The 27,591-nt window shown below is 31.8% G+C and overlaps 1 protein-coding gene across 1 annotated transcript in view; it reads right to left on the bottom strand.

Annotated features, from left to right (window-relative positions):
- Nucleotides 1-27,591, bottom strand: part of Psgef (Protostome-specific GEF) — a 149,595-nt gene that overhangs the window by 50,988 nt on the left and 71,016 nt on the right. The window contains exons 6-8 of the mRNA XM_064055984.1: nt 19,105-19,159; nt 1,313-1,860; nt 1,022-1,253 (exon numbers count right to left, since the gene is read on the bottom strand). Coding sequence (XP_063912054.1) covers nt 1,022-1,253; nt 1,313-1,860; nt 19,105-19,159 — 835 coding nt within the window. The remainder of the gene's footprint in view (nt 1-1,021; nt 1,254-1,312; nt 1,861-19,104; nt 19,160-27,591) is intronic.

The raw sequence follows: 27,591 nt of genomic DNA, 5'->3' as shown, positions 1-27,591 counted from the left end.
TCGATTTTTTAAGTTTTCGTTTCCTCAGTTATGGAAACTTTTCAATTTCTGTTTTTTTCAATTTTTTGATTTTTAAAATTTTTGAGTCTTAGATAATTTCTTGTAGTTATTTTTCAATCATTGAAAAATAACTACAAAAATCGTGACTAATAATTAATATGTCAAAAATTAATACAAAGTAGAACACAATGCATATTTCTAAAACATTAAAATAACTGCTCTTTAGAGTCGACATTGGTCTGAACGCGTTCTGGTCTGTAGATCAAACAAGTTCTCAGGCAACGTTGCATTACTCATAATATAAAAAAAAACTTTTGAGCCCGTTTGAAGTCTTAGATTCTACCTCTTGTCAAAATATAATTCATTTCTTATTTAACAGTAGATAAAATAAGTCAGTGAAATGGAGAAAGAAAAGAAAGTGGGCGGGGCTGACTTTAACTTTTTTCTACAAAGTCTTCTATTTTATAGGCAAGCAGTAGCCCCGTCCACCCACCCCCTCTTCTTTTTAGTGACCACTCTTCTAATATTGTTCCGTCTTATCTTAGCAAGCACTAGGCCCGCCCACCCGCCCTTTATTTTTTTAGAAGCTATGTCATCTGCCAAAATCAGTCTTATCTTACTCTACCACAAACATATTTTTTATTTATTTGAAACTTTCGTTTAGAAAAAAAAATAAATAAATAAAACAACAAAAAATAAACACAAACATGTATTTCGTAGGAAATAACGTAAACAAAATTTTTCAACAAGAATGATAAATCAAAGCCTACTTACAATATAACTATGAATAAAAAACAAATAGACGTCTTTGATGAAACAAATACAAATAAATTAAAATAAATACGCATAACTTAAAAACCACTAAAACTTAAAAATAATTACCCTAAAAGTAAACTTAAACCGTACCACCAACAGAAACTCAATTACTGGCCGCGAATTTCGAACGAGATGATAACATCCACTCAACCAAAAACGACAAAGCTGCACACCTAGCAATCTACACAATTACACCATTACCAACCTCTGCACTAAAAGTAACTTGAGGTAAATGTAGTTTTCGCCGGTTGTAATCAACGGAAGCGGTATTAGTGGAGCAGACCGTGGAAGGACGTCTTTGCACCAAATTACTGGTCACGGGAAGCCCAGTCGTGCTGCAAGTCCCTGTACTATTCAAACGCCTCACACTTGGCACAGAACCATTTTTTGATGTGTTTCTTCTAAATATTTCTAAGGTTAATTGACTTCCATACGACCTGGAAACACCAAACATAAACATAATATAAATAAGTAGTAATGATGATGATGATAATACCTAATTAAATTCAAGATGTCGATCTCCGGCATCATGACGACGTTGTGCTTGTCGACGAAGATGATGTAGTCCCCCGGGAGGATGCCGGCGCGGTCCGCCGGGAGCCCCTTCTCGACGCGCTCTATCCTGGGGGGGTGCGTCCACACCACGGAGAAGCCGAAGCCGGACTTCGGGGGCTTCGCCAGCTTCTTGGTGTGCGTGAAGGGCGTCCGGCCGTTCTTGTTGCCCGTGGCCTTCCGCTGCATGGCGGCCGGGATGGCCTCGGGCCCTTCCATGGGGTCGAGTTCCAGGTAGCGGAGGAACAGGTTCTCGTCTGCGTACTTCTGCTGTTCGCTGAGGATCGCTTTGCTCGTTGCCTTTTTGAGGTCGTTGTCGAGCCCGTCCAGGCTCATGATCTCCTCCACGCTCGACTGGCTTTCGCACATTTTGGGCTCTTCTGCGCCTTCCGGCTCCAGTTCGCACGCCTCGAGTTGGCTTTCGAAGGTTATCGGGACGTTCTGGCAGCGTCCCGTCGACTGCGCCAGCAAACGATACGAACCGCTGATTTCCTGGAAGGAGGGAGCGATTAGATGGGGCACGGGGACGAAGCGCTGAATTTGTGGATGGCAATTTTCCAAAAGAGTTTTTTTATTTCAATTGGAAGTTAATTAAATTTCAAGAAGAAATCGCTACACCAAAATTAAATTAAATATCACAAGAACTGAAAATTCTATATCAAGGAGACATTATTTTTGAAATCATCGGCCGGTAAAATAAGTCTAGCAATTTAATGGTTCATAATTATTGATTATATTAATTATATTTTATTACTACTGAGCACTGAAAATTTGAACTTTTGCCAAAGATGTCAAAATCCAATTTTTAAAATTTCCCAAAACTGGCCATATTCAATTGGTGATTTTGGGAAAGTAGTTGGAATTTTCAAGAAATATTGTCGAAAATGAATTCTGCAAGTCGAAATCAACAAAAATCATATCTAGTGAATTTTTTAAGGTGCCCGGAAAAGATAAAAAATTTCAAAAATTTGAAAATTTGAGCTATATAAAAATTCACAAAAAATCTGGAGATATGGATATTGAAAAGCTGAATCGAGAACGTAATCTATTGCAGGTTCCAGACCAATTTTTTTTTATTTTCTGTTTATAAGTTTTTTTTTCCACATATGGCCATATTTATTTTGTAATTTTGGAAAAATGCCTACAATTTTTAAATAAATATTGCCATTAATGATTTCTGTAAGTAGAAATTAACAAAAAAATATATATCTTTGGATAATTTTCGGAAGTTCTAGAAAAAGTCAAAATTTTTCAAAATTTGAAAATTTAACCTTTTGGCAAAGTTGCCTAAAATTCTATAAAATAAATCTGGGATATAAATGGATGAGTTGATATGAAAAGCATAGGTCAAAATTTTTGAAATTTTCGATTTTGAAATCAAATTTTTTAAATTTTTCGAAAATTTTGAAAGGTGCTCGGAAAAAGCTCAGAAATTTCAAAAAATTTGGAAATACGATTATTGAAGAGGTGAATCGAAAAACAGCCTTTTGCGGGTTCCAACCCAAGATTTTTTTAATTTTCGGTTTCTAAATATATTTTTTTAATTTCCTCAAAATTGTCATACATATTTTAATTTGTGATTCTGGAAAAGTGGTTGGAATTTTGAAAGAAATATTGCCGAAAATGATTTCTGCAAGTCGAAATCAACAAAAAAATGTCCTTTGATAATTTTCGGTCAAAATTTTTAAAAGTTTTAAAATTTAAGCTTTTGTCAAAGTTGCCTAAAAATCTACAAAAAAAATCTAGGGTATAGATACCGATTAGCTGATTTGAAAAAGATAGCCCGTTTCTGGTTCCAAGTGAAGATTTTTGAAATTTTCGGTTTCAAAACCAAATTTTTAAAATTTCCCCAATATAGCCATTTTTCTGTTTCGATATTTTGGCAAAATGGTTGGAATTTTCACAGAAATGTTTCCGAAAATGATTTCTGAATATCGAAATCAATAAATCACATCTGGGTGATTTTTAAAGGTGTTCGGAAAAAGTAAAAAATTTCAAAAATTTGTAAATTTGAGCTGTCTAAAAATTCACAAAAAATTCGGAGATATGGACATTGAAGACATGAATCGAAAAATATAGTCAGTTTCTGGTTCTACCAAGAAAGTTTTAATTTTTGGCTTCTAAATATGTTTTTTTTATTTTCCCCATAAAGGTCACATTTTATTTTGTGATTTTGCAAAAGTGGTTAGAATTAAAGAAAAAATGTTGCCGAAAATGATTTCTGCAAGTCGAAATCAACAAAAAAATGTCTTTAGAAAATTTTGAGAAGTTCTGGAAAAAAGTCAAAATTTTACCTTTTTGCCAAAGTTGCCTAAAAATCTATAAAAAAAAATCTAGGGTACAGATACCGATAAACTGATTTGAAAAAGATAGCCCAATTCTGGTCCCAGGTCAAGATTTTTGAAATTTTCAGTTTCAAGATTGAATTTTTAAAATGTCCCAAAAATGCCCATTTTCAATTTGGGAATTTTGGGAAAGCGGTTGGAATTTTCACAGGAATGTTTCCGAAAATGACTTCTGATTGTCGAAATCAATAAATCACGTACATGTATTTTTTGAATGTGTTAGGAAAAGGTCAAAAATATCAAATATTTGAAAATTTAAACTATTTAAAAATTCACAAAAAATTCCGAGATGTGGATATCGAAGAGCTCAGTCGAAAAACGTAGCCTGTTGCTGGTTCCAGACCGAGATTTTTTTTTTATTTTCGGGTCGTAAATCATTTTTTTTAATTTCTCCAAAATGACCATATTTTATTTTCTGATTTTGGACGAGTGGTTGGAATTTATTAAAAAAATGTTGCCGATTAAAAATTTAACCTTTTGTCAAAGTTGCCTAAAAATGTATTAAAAAAAATCTGAGGTATAGATACCGATAAACTTTTTAAATTTTCGATTTCATGATCGAATTTTTAAAATGTCCCAAAAATGGCCATTTTCAATTTGGCAATTCTGGAAAAGTGATTGGAATTTTCATAGAAATGTTTCCGAAAATGATTTCTGAATGTCGAAATCAATCAATTATGTCTAGGTAATTTTTAAAGGTGCTCGGAAAAGGTCAAACATTTCAAAAATTTGAAAATTTGAGCTGTCTAAAAATTGACAAAACATTCAGAAATATGGATATGGAAGAGTTGGGTCGAAAAACGTAGCCTTTTGCTTTTTCCAAACCAAATTTTTTTAATTTTCAGTTTCTAAATATATTGTTTTTAATTTCCTCAAAATGGTCATATTTTGTTTCGGGATTTTGGAAAACTGGTTGCAATTTTTTAAAATATTTTGCCGAAAATGATTTATACAAAGTCGAAATAAACAAAAGAATGTCTTTATATAATTTTGGGAAGTTCTCGGAAAATGTCAAAATTTTTAAAATTTGGAAATTAAAGCTTTTGGTAAAGTTGACTAAAAATCAAGAAAAATTTTGAGATATGATGAGCTGAGTTGAAAAACGTAACTCGTTTCTAGTGTCAGATTAAGTTTTTCAAGATTTTCGGTTTCAAAATCAAATTTTTAAAACTTCCGAAAAATGGTCATTTTTAGTTTGAGAATTTTGGTAAAATGGTTGAAATTTTCACAGAGATGTTTCCGAAAATGACTTCTGCATGTCCAAATCGACAAAATCATGTCTAAGTAATTTTTGAAGGCGCTTTGAAAAAGTCAAAAACTTCGAAAATTTGGGAACTTGAGCTGCCTAAAAATTTCCAAAAAATTTGGGGTTATGGATATTGAAGAGCTGAACTGAAAAACGTAGTTTGTTCCAGACCAAGTTTTTTTTTAATTTTCGGCCTCTAAATATATTTTTTTTATTTTCCCAAATCTGCCAGATTTTATTTAGTGATTTTAGAAAAGTGGATGGAATTTTTAAAGAAATGCTGCCGAAAATGCTGTCTGTAGGTTGAAATTAACAAAAAATATCTCTAGATAATTTTCGGGAAAAGATATTTTTTTTTTATTTGAAATTTAAGCTTTTGGCAGTTGCCTGAAAATACATAAAAAATCTGAGATATATACATATCGATGAGCTGATTCGAAAAACAGTCCGTTTCTGGTCCTAAGTCAAGATTTTGAAATTTTAGGTTTCAAAATCAAATTTCTAAAATTTCCCAAAATGGTCATTTTTCACTTTGGCGATTTTTGGAAAGTGAATCTGCAGAGAAATGTTTCCTAAAATGACTTCTGAACGTCGAAATCAATAAATCGCGTTTAGGTAATTTTTAAAGGTGCTCGGAAAAAATAAAAAAATTCAAAAATTTGAAAATTTGAGCTGTCTAAAAATTCATATGGCCATATTTTATTTTGTGATTTTGGAAAAATGCCAACAATTTTTAAATAAATATTGCCGAAAACGATGACTGCAAGTCGAAATCAACAAAAAATATTTTTGGATAATTTTCGAAGTTCTGGGAAAAAGTCAAAATTTTTAAAACTTTGAAAATTTAACCTTTTGGCAAAGTTGCCTAAAATTCTATAAAATAAATCTGGTATCTAAATGGGTGAGTTGATATGAAAAGCATAGGTCAAAATTTTTGAAATTTTCGATTTTGAAATCAAATTTTTTAAATTTTTCGAAAATTTTGGAAGGTGCTCGGAAAAGCTCAGAAATTTCAAAATTTGAGCTGTCTAAAAATTGTCAAAAAATTCGGAGATATGATTATTGAAGAGGCGAATCGAAAAACATAGCCTTTTACGGGTTGCAACCCAAGATTTTTTTAATTTTCGGTTTCTAAATATATTTTTTTAATTTCCTCAAATTTGTCATATTTTAATTTGTTATTTTGGAAATGTGGTTGGAATTTTTTAAGAAATAATGCCGGAAATGGTTTCTGCAAGTCGAAATCAACAAAAAAATGTCTTTAGATAATTTCTGTCGAAATCAATAAATCACGTCTTGGTAATTTTTAAAGATGTTCGGAAAAAGTAAAAAAAATCAAAAATTTGTAAATTTTAGCTGTCTAAAAATTCACAAAAATTTCGGAGATATGGACATTGAAGACCTGAATCGAAAAATATAGTCAGTTTCTGGTTCTACCAAGATTTTTTAATTTTTGGTTTCTAAATATGTTTTTTATTTTCCCCAAAAAGGTCACATTTTATTTTTTGATTTTGCAAAATTGGTTAGGATTAAAGAAAAAATGTTGCCGAAAATGATTTCAGTAAGTCGAAATCAATAAGGAAGATATCTTTAGATAATTTTCTGAAATTCTGGGAAAAGGTAAGAATTTTTAAAAATTTGAAAATTTAAGCTTTGGGCAAAGTTGTTCCAAAATCCATAGAAAAAATCTGGGATATAAATGGATGAGATGATAGGAAAAGTAGCCTGCGTCTGTTCACAGGTAAATTTTTTTTAAATTTTCGGTTTTACAAATCAAATTTTTGAAAGGGCTCGGAAAAGGTCAAAAATTTCAAAATTGAATTGTCTAAAAATTGACAAAAAATTCGAAAATATGATTACTGAGAGGTGCATCGAAAAAAAAAGACTTTTGGGGGTTCTAAACCAAAATTTTTTTAATTTTCGGTTTCTAAATATATATTTTTTAATTTCTCCAAAGTAGTCAATTTTAATTTGTGATTTTAGAAAAGTGGTTAAAATTTTTAAAGAAATATTGTCGAAAATAATTTCTGCAAGTCGAAATCAACAAAAAATGTCTTTAGATAATTTTCGGAAATTCTGGAAAAAAGTAAAAATTTTTAAAAATTTGTAAATTTTGCCTTTTGTCAAAGTTGACCAAAAATCTATTAGAAAAATCTGGGGTATAGATACCGATAAGCTGATTTGAGAAACATTGCCTGTTGCTGGTCCAAGGTCAAGATTTTGGAAATTTTCGGTTTTAAAACCAAATTTTTAAAATTTCCAAAAAATGGTCATTTTTTACTTTGGATATTTTGGGAAAGTAGCAGGAAAATGACTCCTGCAAGTCGAAATCGACAAAATCATGCCTGGGTAATTTTTGAAGGTGCTCGGATTAGGTCAAAAATTTCAAAAATTTGAAAATTTGAGCTGTATAAAAATTCGCAAAAGTTGAGAGATATGGATATACTGAAGAGCTGATTCGACAAAATATAGTCTGTCGTTTGTCCCAGAGCAAGATTTTTGAAATTTTCAGTTCCAAAATAATTTTTTTTTAGATAATTCATAAATGGCCAATTTCGTTTTCGTGATTCTGGAAAAGTGGCTGAAATTTTCGACGAAACGTTGCCGAAAATGACTTCCACAAGTCGAAATCAACCAAAAAATGCGTTGAGATAATTTTAGAATTGGTTTGGAAAAGAGCAAAAATTTCCAAAATTTTAAACTTTGAGCTTGTGGAAAGTTGTCCAAAAATTCCCAAAAAATTCAGAGATATATATCGAAGAACTGATTTTATATTTCTAAACAATGTTTTAATTTTTCCAAAAATAACTATATTTTATTTTGGCGGTTTTGGAAAAGTGTTTAGGACTTGCAAAAAAATGTGCCAAAAATGACTTTTATAAGTCAGAATCAACAAAAAGCGCCTTATTTAATTTTAGAAGTCATTGGAAAAAGTCAAAAAATTCGAAAATTTTGAAATTTTGAACTTTTGACAAAGTTGTCTAGAAATTCACAAAAGAATGTGAAATATGAATATCGAAGAGCTCATTGGGAAGACAGTTTGTTCCTGGTTCCAAAACAAGATTTTTTTTAATTTCCGGGGCCTAAATATATTTTTTAATTTCTCAAAAATGCAAGTGTTTGGAATTTTCAAAGAAATGTTCCCGAAACTGAGTTGTACTAGTCGAAATATCTTTAGATAAATTTAGAAAATACTCGGAAAAAGTCAAAAATTTGAAAATTTTGAAAAATTTGAGCTTTTGGCGAAATTTTCCTAAAAATCAACAAACAATTATAGTTATAGATGTCGACGAGCGGATCCGAAAAACAAAGTTTGTCGTTAGTCCCAGAGCAAAATTTTTGAAATTTTCGGTTTCAAAATCTAAACTTTTGAAATATCTCAAAAATGGCTAAATTTCGTTTAAGTGATTATCGAAAAGTAGTTGAAATTTTCGAAGAAACGTTGACAAAAATGACTTCTGAAAGTCAAAATTAACAAAAAAATGTCTTTGGATAATTTTTAAACGAGTTCGGAGAAGCTCAAAAATTTCACAAATTTGAAAATTGCAGATTTTGGCAAAGATGCTTACATAAAAATCCACAACAAACTCTGGGGTACAAATATTGACAACCTCGTTCGAAAAACGTAGTCTATTTCTGGTTCTAGACCAAACTTTTTAAACTTTCGGTTTCTAAATAAAACTTTTTAAATTTCCCAAAAAACTGAACTTTTCATTTTGGTGATTATGGAAAAGCGGTTTGTATTTAAAAAAAATGTTGCCGAAAATCACTTCTGCAAGTTCTAGTCAACACAAAAATATCTTTAGGTCATTTTCGAAGCTGCTCGAGAAAGGCCAAAAATTTCGAAAATTTGAGTTTTTGCCAAACTTTGCTAAATCCACAAAAAAATCCTGGATTTAGACATTGAAGACCTGACTCGAAAATCATCGTCTGTTGCTGGTCCCACACCAAAATTTTTGAAAATTTCGGTTTCAAAACAAAAATTTAAATTTTCTAAATATGTATATTTGATTTTGGTGATTCTGAAAAAATATTTGGAATTTTCAAAAAAATGTTACTAAAAATTACTTGCAATTTAAAATCAACACAAAAATGTCTTTTGGTAATTTTCGAAGGTCCTCAAAGAAGGTCAAAGATTTCAAAAATTTGAATCCTTCTAATAAAAAATATCGACGAGCTGATTCGAAAAAAATAGTTATTATGTCCCAGAGGAAAATTGTTGAAATCTTTCTGAATATCTCAAAAATATTATATGCCTTTTATTTCGTTTTCGTGATTTTGGAAAAGTGACTTAAATCTTCGAAGAAACTTTGGCTTCAGATAATTTTCGAATTTGTTCGGAAAAGGTTAAAAATTTCAAAAATCTATGTCGGTAATTTCAAATTTTCTAAATACGTGTATTTGATTTTGGTGATTCTGAAAAAGTAGCTGGAATTTTCAAAAAAATGTTACTAAAAGTGACTTCTGCAATTTAAAATCAACACAAAAATGTCTACGTAATTTTCGAAAGTCCTCTAAGAAGGTCAAAAATTTGAATTCTAAATGAAATTTCGGAATTTTCGGTTTCAAAATTAGATTTTTAAAATTTTCCAAAAATGGCTATGCTTAGTTTTGAAAAATGGTTAGAATTTTGGAAAGAACGTTACCGAAAATGAATTTTGCATGTCAAAATCAACAAAAAATCTCTAGGTAATTGTCGAAAGTGCTCGGAAAAAGTTAAAAATTTTCGAAATTTGAACTTTTGCCTGAAAATCCACCAAAAATCCTGGGATGTAGATAACGACGAGCTGAATCTAAAAACAGCCTGTTGATCGTATCGGACTAAGATTTTTGAAATTTCGAAATTTCGGGTTTTGGATTTAAATTTTTAAAATATCCCAGAAATAGTCATACTTATTTCATTTTGGTGATTGTAGAAAAGTGGTTGGAATTTTCGAAGAAACGCTGCCGAACATGACTTCTGTGAGTCAAAATCAACAAAAAAATATCTACGAAGTTTGTGAAAATGCTCGAGAAATGTCAAAAATTTTAAAAAATTCAAAATTTGAGCTTTATACAAAGTTGCCCAAAAATCCTCAAACAATTCTGGGATATAGATATCGACGACTTGATGCATATTTTGTCCAAAAATGGAAAATTTCCAAAATTTGTCTGGCGTTTAAGAGTGGAAAAAATGGAAACAAAAAATTATGAACCAACTTCTAATTTTCGCAAAATTTTTAAAATAGTTTCCACCCTCTCCAAGGTTCTGTATTAGATCCATTATCCTTCGATATGTTTATAAATGATATTCTAACGTAGATGTATTTGTTTTAATAATTTTATGTTTTACTATAAATAAATAGGCTAATTATATGTATGTATTAGTAGATTGTTAACCTCTCTGGACATATCTTTGTTATTAATAGCCACTGCATACAATGAAAACGTCGCATGCCGCTACAAACCACTACTCCTCTCTAACTTAATGAAACAATTCCACAGCTGCCCCGAGTGCTAAAAATTTATGACTCAAGTCGGCTTGTCACGTCACGAACTGTTTTTCTTGTAAAATTGTAAAACTTTCTACTACCACCTTCACCTTTGCCATTTCCAAAACGGCAATGTGTAGGAACGCAAAGACCTGTTGAAAGTTAAATCCATTAAATTCTAAACACCCTAAAAATAAAACCAGCGGGAAAATCAATAAAATGACCAATTGTCCCTCTTTTTCGCACAAGCGTGAAATTGCGTTACGGCGTAAGTCTTAATTTAACTCGATCTAATAACAGCCATTAGTATCAATAAAAGCGTTTAAAATTTTCATCGTCACGCAAGGTCCTACGTTAAATCTTCGCAGGTGAGAGCTTTTACTGCGTGTTGTAACACTATTATGTAAGCAGCTATTAATTTCAACTAACTCAGTTCAATTACTTTACATGAGTTCGGTTCGATAACGCGTGTTACACTGCCTCAATATTTAATCTTGGCATTGTTAGAGTGGCATTGTTTGGGAGGTAAAAGCAGAAATGGCAACGTAACTACTCGTTTGGTTAAATAAGTTATTACGGGAATGAAATGTGTCACTGGGAACACACAGTTGCTCTATTGTCTAGAGATACATAAACGTTCGTGGGGAGAAACGAACTTCATTAATTATTATGTGAAACGAACGCATTATTTCAGTCAAAATACTTACAAAAAAAAAAAAATTAATATTTGTTTCGTGTTTCAGTTAAAGCACGAGAATTAACAATCAGTGTTCAGGCACGCCGCCCCAAGTTCTCACTTGAATAATTATCACTGAATATATAAACCATAAACTTAATGTCAACATAAAAGTTTCCTGCTCACTTGAAACTTACGGAATTTCCGGAATCAGGGACTGAATCACACTTTAGAACTTAATTTCGCATCTTGATTATCTTATTGAATGAATCTCAGAAACAAACATTTGTACTCTGCAAATTCACTTTCCGAGTTTATTAGATGAAGGCTCGAGATAAATGTGTCTACGAATGTGACATAAGAAAATTGGATGAATAATGCATTAAAGCAAAAAAGGACATCCGCAGACATTCGTCAAAAGATCTGGAGGGTGAATGCACACTACAATGTCGGAACTTTCGGTTGTTGTGTGTCGTTGACAATTAGCTGAAATAGCAACGGACCATCACAGATCCTTGTAGAAGACTGTATTGGTTTTTATACTGGTTGTATATTAACTGATTTCATCTACAGTGAGGTATTTATTATTTGATTAATGTATTGTGGTAATTATAACTCTGACAGAAAAGTAAGTAGATGTAAATTTGAGTCTGGGTCACGAAATGTCACACAATAGTCAATAAATGTGTGTGATAAAACTAGCATTAATTGGACGAAATTTCTTACAAAACCCACTAGTTTTCATTCAACTCTTATTAGTACTGTATTTTTTTTTTATTGAGAAAATTTTAATTTTTAGTAATGCGACATTGAAACAAACGACAAAATATTCCTTACGATTTTAAAAATAAACTATTGATTTTGTTGACATATTCAGGAGTGTTTAAACTTAAAATGGCTATCGGAAAAATCGCAATTTTAGAATTAGATCTGAGGAGCAAATTTTCGGTCTTTGGATGGGTTTGATTTTGGAATTAGGTGTTAAGGTCAAATTCTGTTTGCGAATTTTTGGAAGACAATTTCTTGAACAATAAAGAAACTTTCGTTTGGATTTTAAAAATAGATTATTGATTTTGTTGACGTATTCAAGAGCGTTTAAATCATGGTAATTTTAGGATTAGGTTTGAAGCTTTGAAGGGCAAATTTCTCATATTTGGATAGAACTGATTTTTGCAATTAAGTTTCAAAGCAAAATTCTGTTTTTGAATTTTTGGAAAATCATGCGGAATTTTTTGAAATGAGTCATTTGCCAATATTCTCATGAAAATTTGCGAATTTGAGACTTTGAAGAGCAAGTTTAGATAGCTTTAATTTTGCAATTAGGTTTTAAAGCAAAAATCTGTTTGTCAAAATTTTTGGAAAACTATGCGGAATTTTTTGAAATGAGTCATTTGTAAATATTTTCATGAAAATTTGCGGATTTGAGGCTTTGAAAAACAAATTTTTTGCCTTTAGATAGCTTTGATTTTATACTTAAGTTTTAAAGCAAAACTGTGGATTTTTGGAAAATTATGAGGAATTTTTTGAAATGAGTCATTTGTAAATATTCTCAGGAAAATTTGCGGATTTGAGGCTTTAAAAAACAAATTTTTTGCCTTTAGATAGCTTTGATTTTATACTTAAGTTTTAAAGCAAAACTGCGAATTTTTGGAAAATCATGAGAAATTTTTTGAAATGAGTCATTTATAAATATTCTCAGGAAAATTTGCGGATTTGAGGCTTTGAAAAACAAATTTTTTGCCTTTAGATAGCTTTGATTTTACACTTAAGTTTTAAAGCAAAACTGTGAATTTTTGGAAAATCATGAGGAATTTTTTGAAATGAGTCATTTGCAAATATTCTCATGAAAATTTGCGAATTTGAGACTTTGAAGAGCAAGTTTAGATAGCTTTAATTTTGGAATTATGTTTTAAAGCAAAAATCTGTTTGTTAAAATTTTGGAAAATTATGCGGAATTTTTTGAAATGAGTCATTTGTAAATATTTTCATGAAAATTTGCGGTTTTGAGGCTTTGAAAAACAAATTTTTTGCCTTTAGATAACTTTGATTTTATACTTAAGTTTTAAAGCAAAACTGTGAATTTTTGGAAAATCATGAGGAATTTTTTGAAATGAGTCATTTGTAAATATTCTCAGGAAAAATTGCGGATTTGAGGCTTTGAAGAACAAATTTTTTGGTTTTGGATAGCTTTGATTTTGTAATTAGGTTTTAAAGCAAAACTGTGAATTTTTGGAAAATTATGAGAAATTTTTTGAAATGAGTCATTTGCAAATATTCTCATGAAAATTTGCGAATTTGAGACTTTGAAGAGCAAGTTTAAATAGCTTTAATTTTGGAATTAGGTTTTAAAGCAAAAATCTGTTTGTTAAAATTTTTGGAAAATTATGCGGAATTTTTTGAAATGAGTCATTTGTAAATATTCTCATGAAAATTTGCGGATTTGAGGCTTAGAAAAACAAATTTTTTGCCTTTAGATAGCTTTGATTTTATACTTAAGTTTTAAAGCAAAACTGTGAATATTTGGAAAATCATGAGGAATTTTTTTAAATGAGTCATTTGTAAATATTCTCAGAAAAATTTGCGGATTTGAGGCTTTGAAAAACAAATTTTTTGCCTTTAGATACCTTTGATTTTATACTTAAGTTTTAAAGCAAAACTGTGAATTTTTGGAAAATCATGAGGAATTTTTTGAAATGAGTCATTTGCAAATATTCTCATGAAAATTTGCGAATTTGAGACTTTGAAGAGCAAGTTTAGATAGCTTTAATTTTGGAATTAGGTTTTAAAGCAAAAATCTGTTTCTTAAATTTGGAAAATTATGCGGAATTTTTTGAAATGAGTCATTTGTAAATATTTTCATGAAAATTTGCGGATTTGAGGCTTTGAAAAACAAACTTTTTGCCTTTAGATAGCTTAGATTTTATACTTAAGTTTTAAAACAAAACTGTGAATGTTTGGAAAATCATGAGGAATTTTTTGAAATGAGTCATTTGTAAATATTCTCAGGAAAATTTGCGGTTTTGAGGCTTTGAAAAACAAATTTTTTGCCTTTAGATAACTTTGATTTTATACTTAAGTTTTAAAGCAAAACTGTGAATTTTTGGAAAATCATGAGGAATTTTTTGAAATGAGTCATTTGTAAATATTCTCAGGAAAATTTGCGGATTTGAGGCTTTGAAAAACAAATTTTTTGCATTTGGATAGCTTTGATTTTGTAATTAGGTTTTAAAGCAAAACTGTGAATTTTTGGAAAATCATGAGGAATTTTTTGAAATGAGTCATTTGCAAATATTCTCATGAAAATTTGCGAATTTGAGACTTTGAAGAGCAAGTTTAGATAGCTTTAATTTTGGAATTAGGTTTTAAAGCAAAAATCTGTTTGTTAAAATTTTTGGAAAATTATGCGGAATTTTTTGAAATGAGTCATTTGTAAATATTCTCATGAAAACTTGCGGATTTGAGGCTTTGAAAAACAAATTTTTTGCCTTTAGATAGCTTTGATTTTATACTTAAGTTTTAAAGCAAAACTGTGAATATTTGGAAAATCATGAGGAATTTTTTTAAATGAGTCATTTGTAAATATTCTCAGAAAAATTTGCGGATTTGAGGCTTTGAAAAACAAATTTTTTGCCTTTAGATACCTTTGATTTTATACTTAAGTTTTAAAGCAAAACTGTGAATTTTTGGAAAATCATGAGGAATTTTTTGAAATGAGTCATTTGTAAATATTCTCAGGAAAATTTGCGGATTTGAGGCTTTGAAAAACAAATTTTTTGCATTTGGATAGCTTTGATTTTGTAATTAGGTTTTAAAGCAAAACTGTGAATTTTTGGAAAATCATGAGGAATTTTTTGAAATGAGTCATTTGCAAATATTCTCATGAAAATTTGCGAATTTGAGACTTTGAAGAGCAAGTTTAGATAGCTTTAATTTTAGAATTAGGTTTTAAAGCAAAAATCTGTTTGTTAAAATTTTTGGAAAATTATGCGGAATTTTTTGAAATGAGTCATTTGTAAATATTCTCATGAAAACTTGCGGATTTGAGGCTTTGAAAAACAAATTTTTTGCCTTTAGATAGCTTTGATTTTATACTTAAGTTTTAAAGCAAAACTGTGAATATTTGGAAAATCATGAGGAATTTTTTTAAATGAGTCATTTGTAAATATTCTCAGAAAAATTTGCGGATTTGAGGCTTTGAAAAACAAATTTTTTGCATTTGGATAGCTTTGATTTTGTAATTAGATTTTAAAGCAAAATTGTGAATTTTTGGAAAATCATGAGGAATTTTTTGAAATGAGTCATTTGCAAATATTCTCATGAAAATTTGCGAATTTGAGACTTTGAAGAGCAAGTTTAGATAGCTTTAATTTTGGAATTAGCGAGGTTTTAAAGCAAAAATCTGTTTCTTAAAATTTTGGAAAATTATGCGGAATTTTTGAAATGAGTCATTTGTAAATATTTTCATGAAAATTTGCGGATTTGAGGCTTTGAAAAACAAACTTTTTGCCTTTAGATAGCTTTGATTTTATACTTAAGTTTTAAAGCAAAACTGTGAATTTTTGGAAAATCATGAGGAATTTTTTGAAATGAGTCATTTGTAAATATTCTCATGAACATTGCAGATTTGAGACTTTAAAGAGCAAATTTCTCGGCTTTTGATTGGTTGGATTTTTAATTAAGTTTCAAACCAAAACTCTGTAAATTTTTGGAAAATAATGCAGAATTTTTTGAAATGAGTTATTTGCAAATATTTACGTAAACATTGGGAATTTGAGACTTTGAAAAGCAAATTTCTCGGCTTTTGCTAGGTTTGATTTTGGAATTAGGTGTCAAAGGAAAATTCTATTTGCGAATTTTTAACAGACGAAGTTTTGAATTTTTCGAGGTGGGTCATTTGCAAATTTTCTTATTAAAGTTTGCGGATTTGAGGTTTTAAAGGACACTTTTTTCGCCGTTAGATAGTTTTAATTTGGAATCAGGTTTCAAAACAAAACACTACGAATTTTTGCAAGATCATGCGATATTTTCTAAAATGACTTATTTGTAAATATTCTCATGAAAATTTGTGGATTTGAGATTTTGAAGAGCAAATTTCCTGCCATTGGATAGGTTTGATTTTGGAATTAGATGTCAAAGCAAAATTTTGTTTGCGAATTTTTGGAAAACTATGCGGAATTTTTGAAATGAGTCATTTGTAAATATTCTCAGGAAAATTTGCGGATTTGACGGTTTTAAAAACAAATTTTTCGCCTTTGGATAGCTTTGATTTTCTATCTAATTAAGTTTTAAAGCAAAACTGTGAATTTTTTGAAAATCATGAGGATTTTTTTTTTTAATAAGTCATTTGCAAATATTCTCGTACATATTGCAAATTTTAGATTTTGAAGATCAAATTCGGTCGGCTTTTGATAGGTTGGATTTTAGAATGTCAAAACAAAGTCTGTGAAGTTTTAGCGGACCATGCAGGCGAAGTTTGGAATTTTTCAAGATGAGTCATTTGCAAATATTTTTATGAAAATTTAGGGTTTGAGGCTTTAAGTGACAAATTTTTCGCCTTTAGATAGCTTTGATTTGGGATTAGGTTTAAAAAAAACCTGTGAATTTTTGCAAGATTATGCGATATTTTCTAAAATGACTTATTTGCAAACATTCTTATGAAAATTTGTGGATTTGAGGCTTTTAAAAGCAAATTTCCTGCCTTTTGATATGTTTCTAAACAAAATTCTGTTTGTGAATTTTTTTTTCCTGTTGCGGAATTTTTTTAAATGACTCATTTGCAAATATTCTCATAAACATTGCCAATTTGAGACTTTGAAAAGCAAATTTTTCGCCTTTGGATAGCTTTGATTTTGTAATTAGATTTTTGAATTTTTGGAAAATTATGAGGCTTTTTTTTTAAATAAGTCATTTGCAAATATTCTCATAAACATTGCGGATTTTAGACTTTGAAGAGCAAATTTCTCAGATTTGGATCGGTTTTTGGAATTAGGTGTCAAAGCAAAACCATGTTTGTGAATTTTTGAATGGCGAGATTAAGAATTTTTCGAAATGAGTTATTTGCAAATGTTCTCATGAAAATTTGAGGCTTTTAGGAGCAAATTTCTCGCCTTCGGATAGATTTGATTTTGAAATTAGGTGTCAAAGCAAAACTCTATTTGTGAATTTTTAGCAGACGAAGTTTTGAATTTTTCGAGATGGGTCATTTGCAAATGTTCTTATGAAAATTTATGTATTTGAGACTTTAAAGAGCAAATTTTTCGGTGTTAGATAGCTTTGATTTGGGATTAAGTTTCAAAATAAAACGCTTTGAATTTTTGCAAGATCATGCGTGGTTTTTGAAAATGATATATTTGCAAATATTCTCATGAAAATTTGTGGATTTGAGACTTTGAAGAGCAAAATTTTCCTGCCTTTGGATAGGTTTCTAAGCAAAATTCTGTTTGCGAATTTTTGGAAAACTATGCGAAACTTTTTGAAACGTGTCATTTGCAAATATTCTCATGAACATTGCGGATTTTAGACTTTGAAGAGCAAATTTCTTGTATTTGGATCGATTTTTGGAATTAGGTTTCAAAGCAAAACCCAATTTGTGAATTTTTGAAACACGAGATTAGGAATTTTTCGAAATGAGTTATTTGCAAATATTCTAAAAATTTGCGGATTTGAGGATTTTAGAAGCAAATTTCTCGTTTTGGATAGGTTTGATTTTGGAATTAGGTTTCAAAGCCAAACTTTGTGAATTTTTAGCAGACAATGCAGACGAAGTTTGAAATTTTTCGAGAGTCACTTGCAAATTTTCTTATCAACCCGCTTTTCGATGGGTTTGATTTTGGAATTATGTTTCAAAGCAAAAGTCTGTTTGCGAATTTTTGGAAAACCAGGCGGAATTTTTTGAAATGAGTCATTTGCAAATATTCTCATGAGCACTGTGGATTTGATACTTTAAATAACAAATTTCTCGGCTTTTGATAGCTTTGATTTTGAAAGTAGGCCTGTTTTCAAAACAAAACCGTATTTGCGAATTTTTGAAAAACGAAATTTGCAAATATTCTCATGAAAATTTGCGGATTTGAACCTTTGAGGAGCAAAACTGTTGTGTGAATTTTTTGAAGAGAAGGTTCGGAATTTTTCGAAATGTGTTATTTGCAAAATATTCTCATGACAATTTGCAGATTTCGAAAATGAAGACTCTTTGCTTTCGATTGTAAAATAGGTTCTTGATTTTGTTGATAAATTCAGAAGTGTTTAAATTGACAATGGCATTTCCTTTATTTTTCGGAAAAACCATGATCTTTAGGAACCGAATTGAAGTTTTGAGGATCAAAATTTTCGTCTTTGGATAGGTTTAATTCTGGAGTTAGGGTTTGAAGCAAAATTCTGTTCGTGTATTTTTGGAAGACCATGCAGATCATGTTTTAAAATTTTCGGAACGTTTTATGTGGAGAGACAATCTTGTGAAAATTTGCCAATTTTGACAATGAAGAAAATTTTCTTTCGATTTTAACGTGGGTTATCGATTTTGTTGACTTCTTCAGAACTTTCTAAACTGAGAATGACATTTTGCCTTTGTTTGGTCGAAAAATCGTGATTATAGAATTGGATTTAAAGCTTTGAGGAGCAAATTTCTCGTCCTTGGATATTTTGGATTTTTGAATTAAGCCTTATTCTGAAATTCTGAAAACAATTGTTGTCTAGTTTCTCTAATTCGTTAACATGACATGGGATTTTGCAAGAGGAAGCTGAAAATTGGGTTTTATTTTTGAGGACAAGAAAGTGAGGGTTAAAATAAATCCCACATTTTATGTCTGTGTTTGGATAATTGAAGGATCTGCTACGAGATATCCTGCTCGTTGAGCTTTGTGAAACGAATCAGAGCTAATAACAGAAAGACGTTTTCTAGCTTTGTTCCGCTTCAAATTTTAGCGACTTCTTTTAAAAAATTGCCACTTCCACTTCTTTTCATCTATGCATACAATAACACAATAATAAAACACTTACCTTCTCAAATGCATGTTTGACATCGAACGACATACAACCCAAGAACTCACTGGTCCTGCAACCAAACACCCATTATAAACCACCATCCCTCAAATTACAATACAAGCGTGTTTACAATGCAAAATAATGAACTGGAAATGATCAATATTAAATGAGCCCCAATCGATGCATTCGAGCACCCTCCACTGTAACAATAACACCAGTCCCTCGGCTCCCGAATAAACTGGTTGACCACCCGCATATGGTGATTATCGAGTCGGGTCCCCTCCGAACGTGTTTGCGTTGTTTCGATAGAAATCTCGATTATGCAGAGTATACGGGCAAATGCACCGCCTTTAGGCGTTATATCCACTGATAAATCCCACCGCACTAACCCTACCATACAGATGTTTTGATTGGATCTATTCGCCTGGAACAATTTGGGGCCGCTTCCAGCTGGTTGTTAACGTTCAGGGGCTATTAGCCTTATCAATTTACCACATGATAATGTCAACCCGGCGTCTGCTAAAATCTCTTCATGTAAAGAGCGGACTCTAGGACAAAATTGGCGATTAAAACGAGATTTAGGGTCAAAATTTGAGAAATTTTAGGATCTTTTTTTGTATTTTTCCTGGTAATTGGTGAACATTTTAATTTTAACTACAATTTTAATAAATTTGATTATTGGCAGTATCCAACACTTCAGTCAATAATAGGTATCTCATACAAAAATAATTATTTGTTTTCAATTTTTTTTATAGATTTCGATAGATTTCACAAAGAAACATCTTATAGACCAAAACTGCAGAACGCCTCTTCACAAAAAAAAATTGTGAAAAAAGAAACTCAACTAGCGTAACTCAGACATCAATACGAGAACTTAAGTTTCATAAATACCAACTACGAATTAATTGGTGTAAGATTAACAAAATTAAAAAAATATATCAATAAAGCTCAAACAGTCAAAAAAACTAGACTAAGTCGTTGGTAAAAATGGGCATTTTACTAGAGTAACTAATGTAGCAAAAGTTTTAGATGGACAGTTTTCAGATGGCGTAAATATAGACACGAAAAATCTAGAAAAACATATTATAATAAATGTAAATAATACTGTAATAATTTCCAATATAGTAACTAGTTAGTGAATAACATAGCTAGCTAATAGAGTAACAGAATACACCGACATAGTTAGTTTTAATTCGTAAATGTGTAGTTTAAGTCCAAATATGTATTATCTAAGTTATAAGTGTTGCAAAAAATGATATGTAATAAAATGCTAGCCCCGCCCACCCGCCCTCTATTTTCTTAGGTGGTATGTTAACTGCCAAAATAAGTTTTTCCTTATAAAATGCTAGCCCCACCCTGTATTTTCTTGGAAGATATGTAATTTGCAAAAACAGTTTTATCTTAGCAAATACTAACCCCGCCCACCCACCCTCTATTTTATTGGAAAGTATGTCATCTGCCAAAATCAGTTTTATCGTAGCAACCCCACCCAAACTCTTCTCATTCTCACGACTAAATTTATTTCTGTTTAGTATAAGATCATCCATTTCAATCAGAGCGGACAAAATCAATCACTGAAATGGAGATGGGGTGGGTGGGCGGGGCTAATTATGTTCTTCTGTGGAGTGAGAGTAAAAACTAACAGAACCTAGGATGAGAAAAAATAAAAAAAAAATAGGCGCTAGTCGCAACTTTTGTGTTATACTATTTGCTATCAAATTTATTACTTATTTCGTACACTTGATATGACTTAAGTAACATTTTTAAACAAATTGTAAATATTGCTAGAATTCAATTGGTGATACTGGAAAAACAGTAAGAATTTCCAATAAAACAAGGCCGAAAATTAATTCTGGATGTCGAAATCTACAAGAAAATCTTCTAGCTCAGTTTCGAAAATGTATCAAAACCAGTGAAATTTTATAAAATGCTCGCCCCGCCCACCCGCTCTCTATTTTCTTGATAGATATATGATTTGCCGAAAACAGTCTTATCTTAGCAAATACTAGCCCCGCCCACCCGCCCTCTATTTTCTTGGAAGATATGTGATTTGCCAAAATCAGTTTTATCTTAGCAAGTACCAGTCCACTCCCACTCTTCTCATTCTAACCACTAATTTTATTTTTGTTTACTATAAGATCATTCATTTCATTCAGAGCAGACATCAATCACTGAAATGGAGATAGGGCGGGTGGGCGGGGCTAATTTTGTTCTTCTGTGGAAAGAGAATGCAAACTAATAGAATCTATGACGCGAAAAAAGAAAAAAAGTCGTTGGTCGCAAGTTTTTTGTTATACTATTTGCTATCAAATTTATTTCTTATTTCGTGCACTTGACATGACTTCAGTAAATTTAAAAAAAAACTGTAAAAATTGTCATATTTCAATTGGTAGTACTAGAAAAATGATAAGAGTCCCAAAAAACAAAACCGGAAATTAATCTGGATGTCGAAATGTAGAAGAAAATCTCTAGGTCAATCTTAAAAATGTGTCAAAATCATTCATACCTTATTAATTGCTAGCCCCGCCCACCCGCCCTCTATTTTCTTGGAAGATATGTGATTTGCTAAAAACACTCCTACTTTAGGAAATACTAGCCCCGCCCACTCACCCTCAATTTTCTTGGAAGATGTGATTTGCCAAAATCAGTTTTATCGTAGCAAGTACTAGTCCCGCCCACCCCCACCCTTCCCATTCTAAGGACTATTTTTATTTTTGTTTAGTATAAGATCATTTATTTCAATCAGGGCAGATATCAATCACTGAAATGGAGATAGGGTGGGTGGGCGGGGCTAATTATGTCTTTCTGTGGAAAGAGAATGAATACTAATAGAATCTAGGATCTGAAAAGAGAAAAAAAAAGGCGCCCCGCCCACTCGCCTTCTATTTTTTTGGAAGATATGTGATTTGCTAAAAACACTCTCACTTTAGGAAATACTAGCCCCGCCCACTCACCCTCAATTTTCTTGGAAGGTAAGTGATTTGCCAAAATCAGTTTTATCGTAGCAAATACTAGTCCCGCCCACCCCACTCTTCCCATTCTAAAGACTAATTTTATTTTTGTTTAGTATAAGATCATTTATTTCAATCAGGGCAGACATCAATCACTGAAATGGAGATAGGGTGGATGGGCGGGGCTAATTATGTCCTGTGCAAAGAGAATGAAAACTAATAGAATCCAGGATATGAAAGGAGAAAAAGAAGGCGCTCCGCCCACTCGCCCTCATTTTCTTGGAAGATATGTGATTTGCTAAATACACTCTTACTTTAGGAAATACTAGCCCCGCCCACCCACCCTTAATTTTCTTGGAAGGTAAGTGATTTGCCAAAATCAGTTTTATCGTAGCAAATACTAGTCCCGCCCATCCCACTCTTCCCATTCTAAAGACTAATTTTATTTTTGTTTAGTATAAGATCATTTATTTCCATCAGGGCAGACATTAATCACTGAAATGGAGAGAGGGTGGGTGGGCGGGGCTAATTATGTATTTCTGTGGAAAGAGAATGAAAACTAATAGAATCTAGGATATGAAAGAAGAAAAAAAAGGTGCCCCGCCCACCCGCCCTCTGTTTTCTTGGAAGATATGTGATTTGCTAAAAACACTCTTACTAAATAAAATACAAGCCCCGCCCACCCACCCTCAATTTTCTTGGAAGATAAGTGATTTGCCAAAATCAGTTTTATCGTAGCAAGTACTAGTCCCGCCCACCCCTACTCTTCCCATTCTAAGGACAATCTTTATTTTTGTTTAGTATAAGATCATTTATTTCAATCAAGGCACGCATCAATCACTGAAATGGAGATAGGGTGGGTGGGCGGGGCTAATTATGTCTTTCGGTGGAAAAAGAATGAAAACTAATAGAATCTAGGATGTGAAAAGACAAAAAAAAGGCGCCCCGCCCACCCACCCTCTATTTTCTTGGAAGATATGTGATTTGCCAAAATCAGTTTTATCTTGGCTAGTACTAGTCCCGCCCACCCCCACCCTTCCCATTCTAAGGACTTATTTTTTATTTTTTTAGTGTAAGATCATTTATTTCAATCAGGGCAGACATCAATCACTGAAATGGAAATAGGGTGGGTGGGCGGGGCTAATTATGTCTTTCTGTGGAAAGAGAATGAAAACTAATAGAATCTAGGATATGAAAAGAGAAAAAAAGGCGCCCCGCTCACCCCCCTCTATTTTCTTGGAAGATATGTGATTTGCTAAAAACACTCTTACTTTAGGAAATACCAGGCCCACCCACCCACCCTCAATTTTCTTGGAAGATAAGTGATTTGCCGAAACCAGTTTTATCTTAGCAAGTACTAGTCCCGCCCACCCCCACTCTTCCCATTCTAAGGACTAATTTTATTTTTGTTTATTATAAGATCATTTATTTCAATCAGGGCAGACATCAATCATTGGAATGGAGACAGGGTGGGTGGGCGGGGTTAATTATTTTCTTCTATGGAGTAATAGAAACTAGGATGTGAAAAAAAATCGTTAGTCACAGCTTTTTTGTTTTACTATTTTCTAATTTATTTCTTATTTCATGCACTTGACACGACTTAAGTGAAATTAAAAAAAAAAAAATTAGGTTGGCATATTTCTATTGGCGTTACTGGAAAAACGGTAAGGATTTCCAAAAAAATAAGGCCGAAAATTAATTGTGGATGTCGAAACCTATAAGAGAATCTAGCTCAATTTAGAAAATGTGTCAAAATCAGTCACACCTTATAAAATACTAGCCCCGCCCACCCGCCCTCTATTTTTTTGGAAACTATGTCATCTGCCAAAATCAGTTTTGTCGTAGTAAGTACTAGCCCCGCCCACCCCCATTCTTCTCATTCTAACAACTAATTTTATTTCTGCTTACTATATAAGATCATTCATTTCATTCAGAGCGAATAAAATCAATCACTGAAATGGAGGCAGGGTGGGTGGGCGGGGCTAATTATATTCTGTGAATTGAGAATAGAAACTAATGTAAAAAAAGAAGAAAAAAAGCTCTAGTCGCAGCTTTTTTTGTTATACTAGGAGTAGTTGCTATCAAATTTATTTCTTATTTTGTGGATTTTAAAAAAATTGTAAAAATTGCCATATGTCATTTGACGATACTGGAAAAACGGTAAGAATTTCCACAAAAACAATGCTGAAAATTAATTTTGGATGTCGAAATCTACAAGAAAATCTCTAGCTCAATTTAGAAAATGTGTGAAAATCAGTTATATCTTATAAAATGCTAGCCCCACCCACCCGCCCTATATTTTCTTGGAATGTATGTGATTTGCTACAAACAGTCTTATCTTAGCAAATACTAGCCCCGCCCACCCGCCCTCTATTTTTTTGGAAACTATGTCATCTGCCAAAGTCAGTTTTATCTTAGCAAGTACTACCCCCGCCCATCCCCACTCTTCCCATTCTAAGGACTAATTTTATTCCTGTTTAGTATAGTTCATTCAGGGCAGACATCAATCACTGAAATGGAGACAGGGCGGGTGGGCGGGGCTAATTATGGCCTTCTGTGGAAAGAGAATGAAAACCAATAGAATTTAGGATATGAAAAGAGAAACAAGAAGGCGCTAGCCACAACTTTTTTGTTATACTATTTGCTATCAGGTTTATTTCTTATTTAGTGCACTTAAAAAAAAAATTGTAAAAATTGCCATATTTCAGTTGGCGATCCTGGAAAAACGGTAAGAATTTCTAAGGAAGCAAGGCCGAAAATTAATTCTGGATGTCGAAATCTACAAGAAAATCTCTAGTTCAATTTCGAAAATGTATCAAAATCAGTCATATCTTATAAAATGCTAGCTCCGCCCATCCACCCACTATTTTCTTGGAATATATGTGATTTGCTAGAAACAGTCTTATCTTAGCAAATACTAGCCCCGCCCACCCGCCCTCTATTTTTTTGGAAGGTATGTGATTTGCCAAAATCAGTTTCATCTTAGCAAGAACCCACTCCCATTATTCTCATTCTAACCACTAATTTTATTTCTGTTTAGTATAAAATTATTCATTTTATTCAGAGCGCAGGAAGTCATTCTCTGAAATAGAGACAGGGTGGGTGGGCGGGGCTAATTATGTTCTTCTCTGGGATGAGAGTGGAAATAAGATAGAATCTAGGATGTGTAAAAAGAAAAAAAAAAAGGCGCTAGTCGCAACTTTTTTGTTATACTATTTGCTGTCCTAATTTCTCTTTTGTCTCAAATCAACGAATTTTTGAAACATTTCTTTGTATAAATTAAAACAATAAAGTACATCCCTAAAACAACTGTATTTTGTGAAACAAAAATTAATAACTTCCTTTTTTATTTACGAAAATTTCATATCGAGCTACTTTGATGGAACCATAAAAATTGCTATATTTCAATTGACAATTTTGAAAGAACGGTAGAAATTTTCTAAGAATCGAAGCTTCCACTAATTTATGACTTGCAGCCAGGCAACCACCTGAATTATTTTCACAACTAGTTTTCCAGGCTTTACAGAATAATTAGGCATTTTCTATCTGAAAAAGCTCTTTGTTTTTTAAAGACGATTTGACCTTGGGCATTTTTAAAAATGGCACAATATACTAGCTGATAAACAATTTTTAAAACTCGTTCACACTTTTGAGCTTCACTTTACGAAAACCCGACACGAATTAATTGACACAGGAAGAGAACTCGAAAAGAAAGTTGTAGGAGGGCTTGGTGTATTTAACACATCAAAGCTCTTCCTAGAAAAACAGGAGACAACTTGTCTGTAAATGGGTGTGTTAATTATTCTAAAACCTACGCACGTACTTAGCTGTGCAATAAAATTTGTTCTTTCATTTTGCTAACCCAAAACTTGAGATTTTAGGATTTTTTTAAATACAACTTTCATAATTCGCCCTAGAATCCGCTTTTTATTCATGACTTTCCAAGCAACACTTTAATTAAGCAACGATTCCGTATCCATCACTAAAAACTGATCAACCCCGACTGAATTTACAACAATCCCAGCACGCCATCGCCGCTTCGCGTGACAAAACTTACTTTTTCCATCTAGGCGAAGTGGCGCATTCTGTTGTTTACGAGCTCGACAGTTCTGCGATCACGGTTTGCACTTTTATCAAAAATCATCGTTTCGTGGAGTCCGCAATGTCACAATCACAATACATTTAGTCACAAAGGTCTATGGCACTTGGTTGCTGTATAAAAATTACACCTAAAAGAGGCCCACTTTTCAAATCTGGGAGAAAAATAATAAGTCGGTAGCTTTTCATCTCGTATTTAGGTCGGGCCATCAATTTGTCAAGGGACAAGATTGATGTCTTTCTGAATGGTTCAGACGGCTGGGAGGTGGGAGGGATCGAGGCCGTGAAGCGATTTTTTCAGGGGGGTGGGAGAGGATAAATTAGGTTTGCAAAAAGTATACGTCGGGGTTAATAGAAGTTGGGAGTTGGATATGGATGTGTAAATATGGCTAGAAGTTAGAAAGAGAATCGAAAAATTGGAATTTATTCCACTACTAATAACAACATGATTGAAAAACTTTGAAAAATCACCCAACATTAATCACAATACAAGCAATAGAATGAAATTATGGTCTTAAAGCGATAACCGAAAAGTCTTACAAGTTTTGACATAAAAGGTGAAAAATTCGATAAAATACTTATTTAGAACTAAAAAATGATAAATTCCAAAGAAAGATAAAAAATCATTTAAAGAAATTATCGACTTGAACATTTTTGAATAGCATTGTTGTGACGTCATTCATACAGGGTGTTTCACTTAACAATTAGTTCTTTTTTTAAGACGAATTTTTGGAATGTATCGAAATTTTGGAAAATTTGTCTTTGATCGTTACATTTTCATTTCAAACTTTAAAATTGACTGTAACCTGACAAAACTAAAATTATATCAAAGACAAATCTTCAAAAATCCACTGTCTTTGATCGTATTTTTTATTGCTCTCTCGGTATAATGTACCATATGATTAAAAAAAAGTCGTCTAGTATCCCATGAAATACATTTTTAAAATAATTATATCGGCACGATTTGATGCGAACTTTCTTACAATCGTATGGAATATAAGGTATATTGCTTATTGAGTATTGGGTGGGTCTGTCACACTCATCTTTCCTCACCTCTGAAGCACAATCGATACCACTCAAATGTACTTATTTAATTATATGGAATTTTTTGGCGTCAAAAATATTGTTTTTGATGTGTTCAGATCAACATTAATATAACCTTGTTTGGTCTCCAAAATTAAAAAAAAACGACTTTTTCCGAAAAATTCGGTTCAACATTATTTTTTTGAAACAATATTTGTAGACAGATCTGAAGAATAAATAGAGATAAAAATTTACTTTTCAATTTTTTTATGACGTCATCGCCACTCGGAAGAGATCGATAAAAAAATAAAAATATTTGTAGTCATTTTTAATGAGTTATAAAAATTATTTCTATTGGACCTTACGTTTTTTAATATATCGGTTTTTTTTCCAAAAATTATATGAAAATAACTCAAAACAAAAATAAAAA

Source organism: Zophobas morio, unplaced genomic scaffold (genome assembly GCF_036711695.1).
Source record: "Zophobas morio isolate AGI-343-1 ecotype UQ-CSIRO unplaced genomic scaffold, CSIRO_AGI_Zmor_V1 ptg000014l, whole genome shotgun sequence".
Classification (NCBI taxonomy): domain Eukaryota; kingdom Metazoa; phylum Arthropoda; class Insecta; order Coleoptera; family Tenebrionidae; genus Zophobas; species Zophobas morio.
Note: the sequence above shows the minus strand (reverse complement) of the source record. Positions and strands in the feature narration are given on the sequence as shown.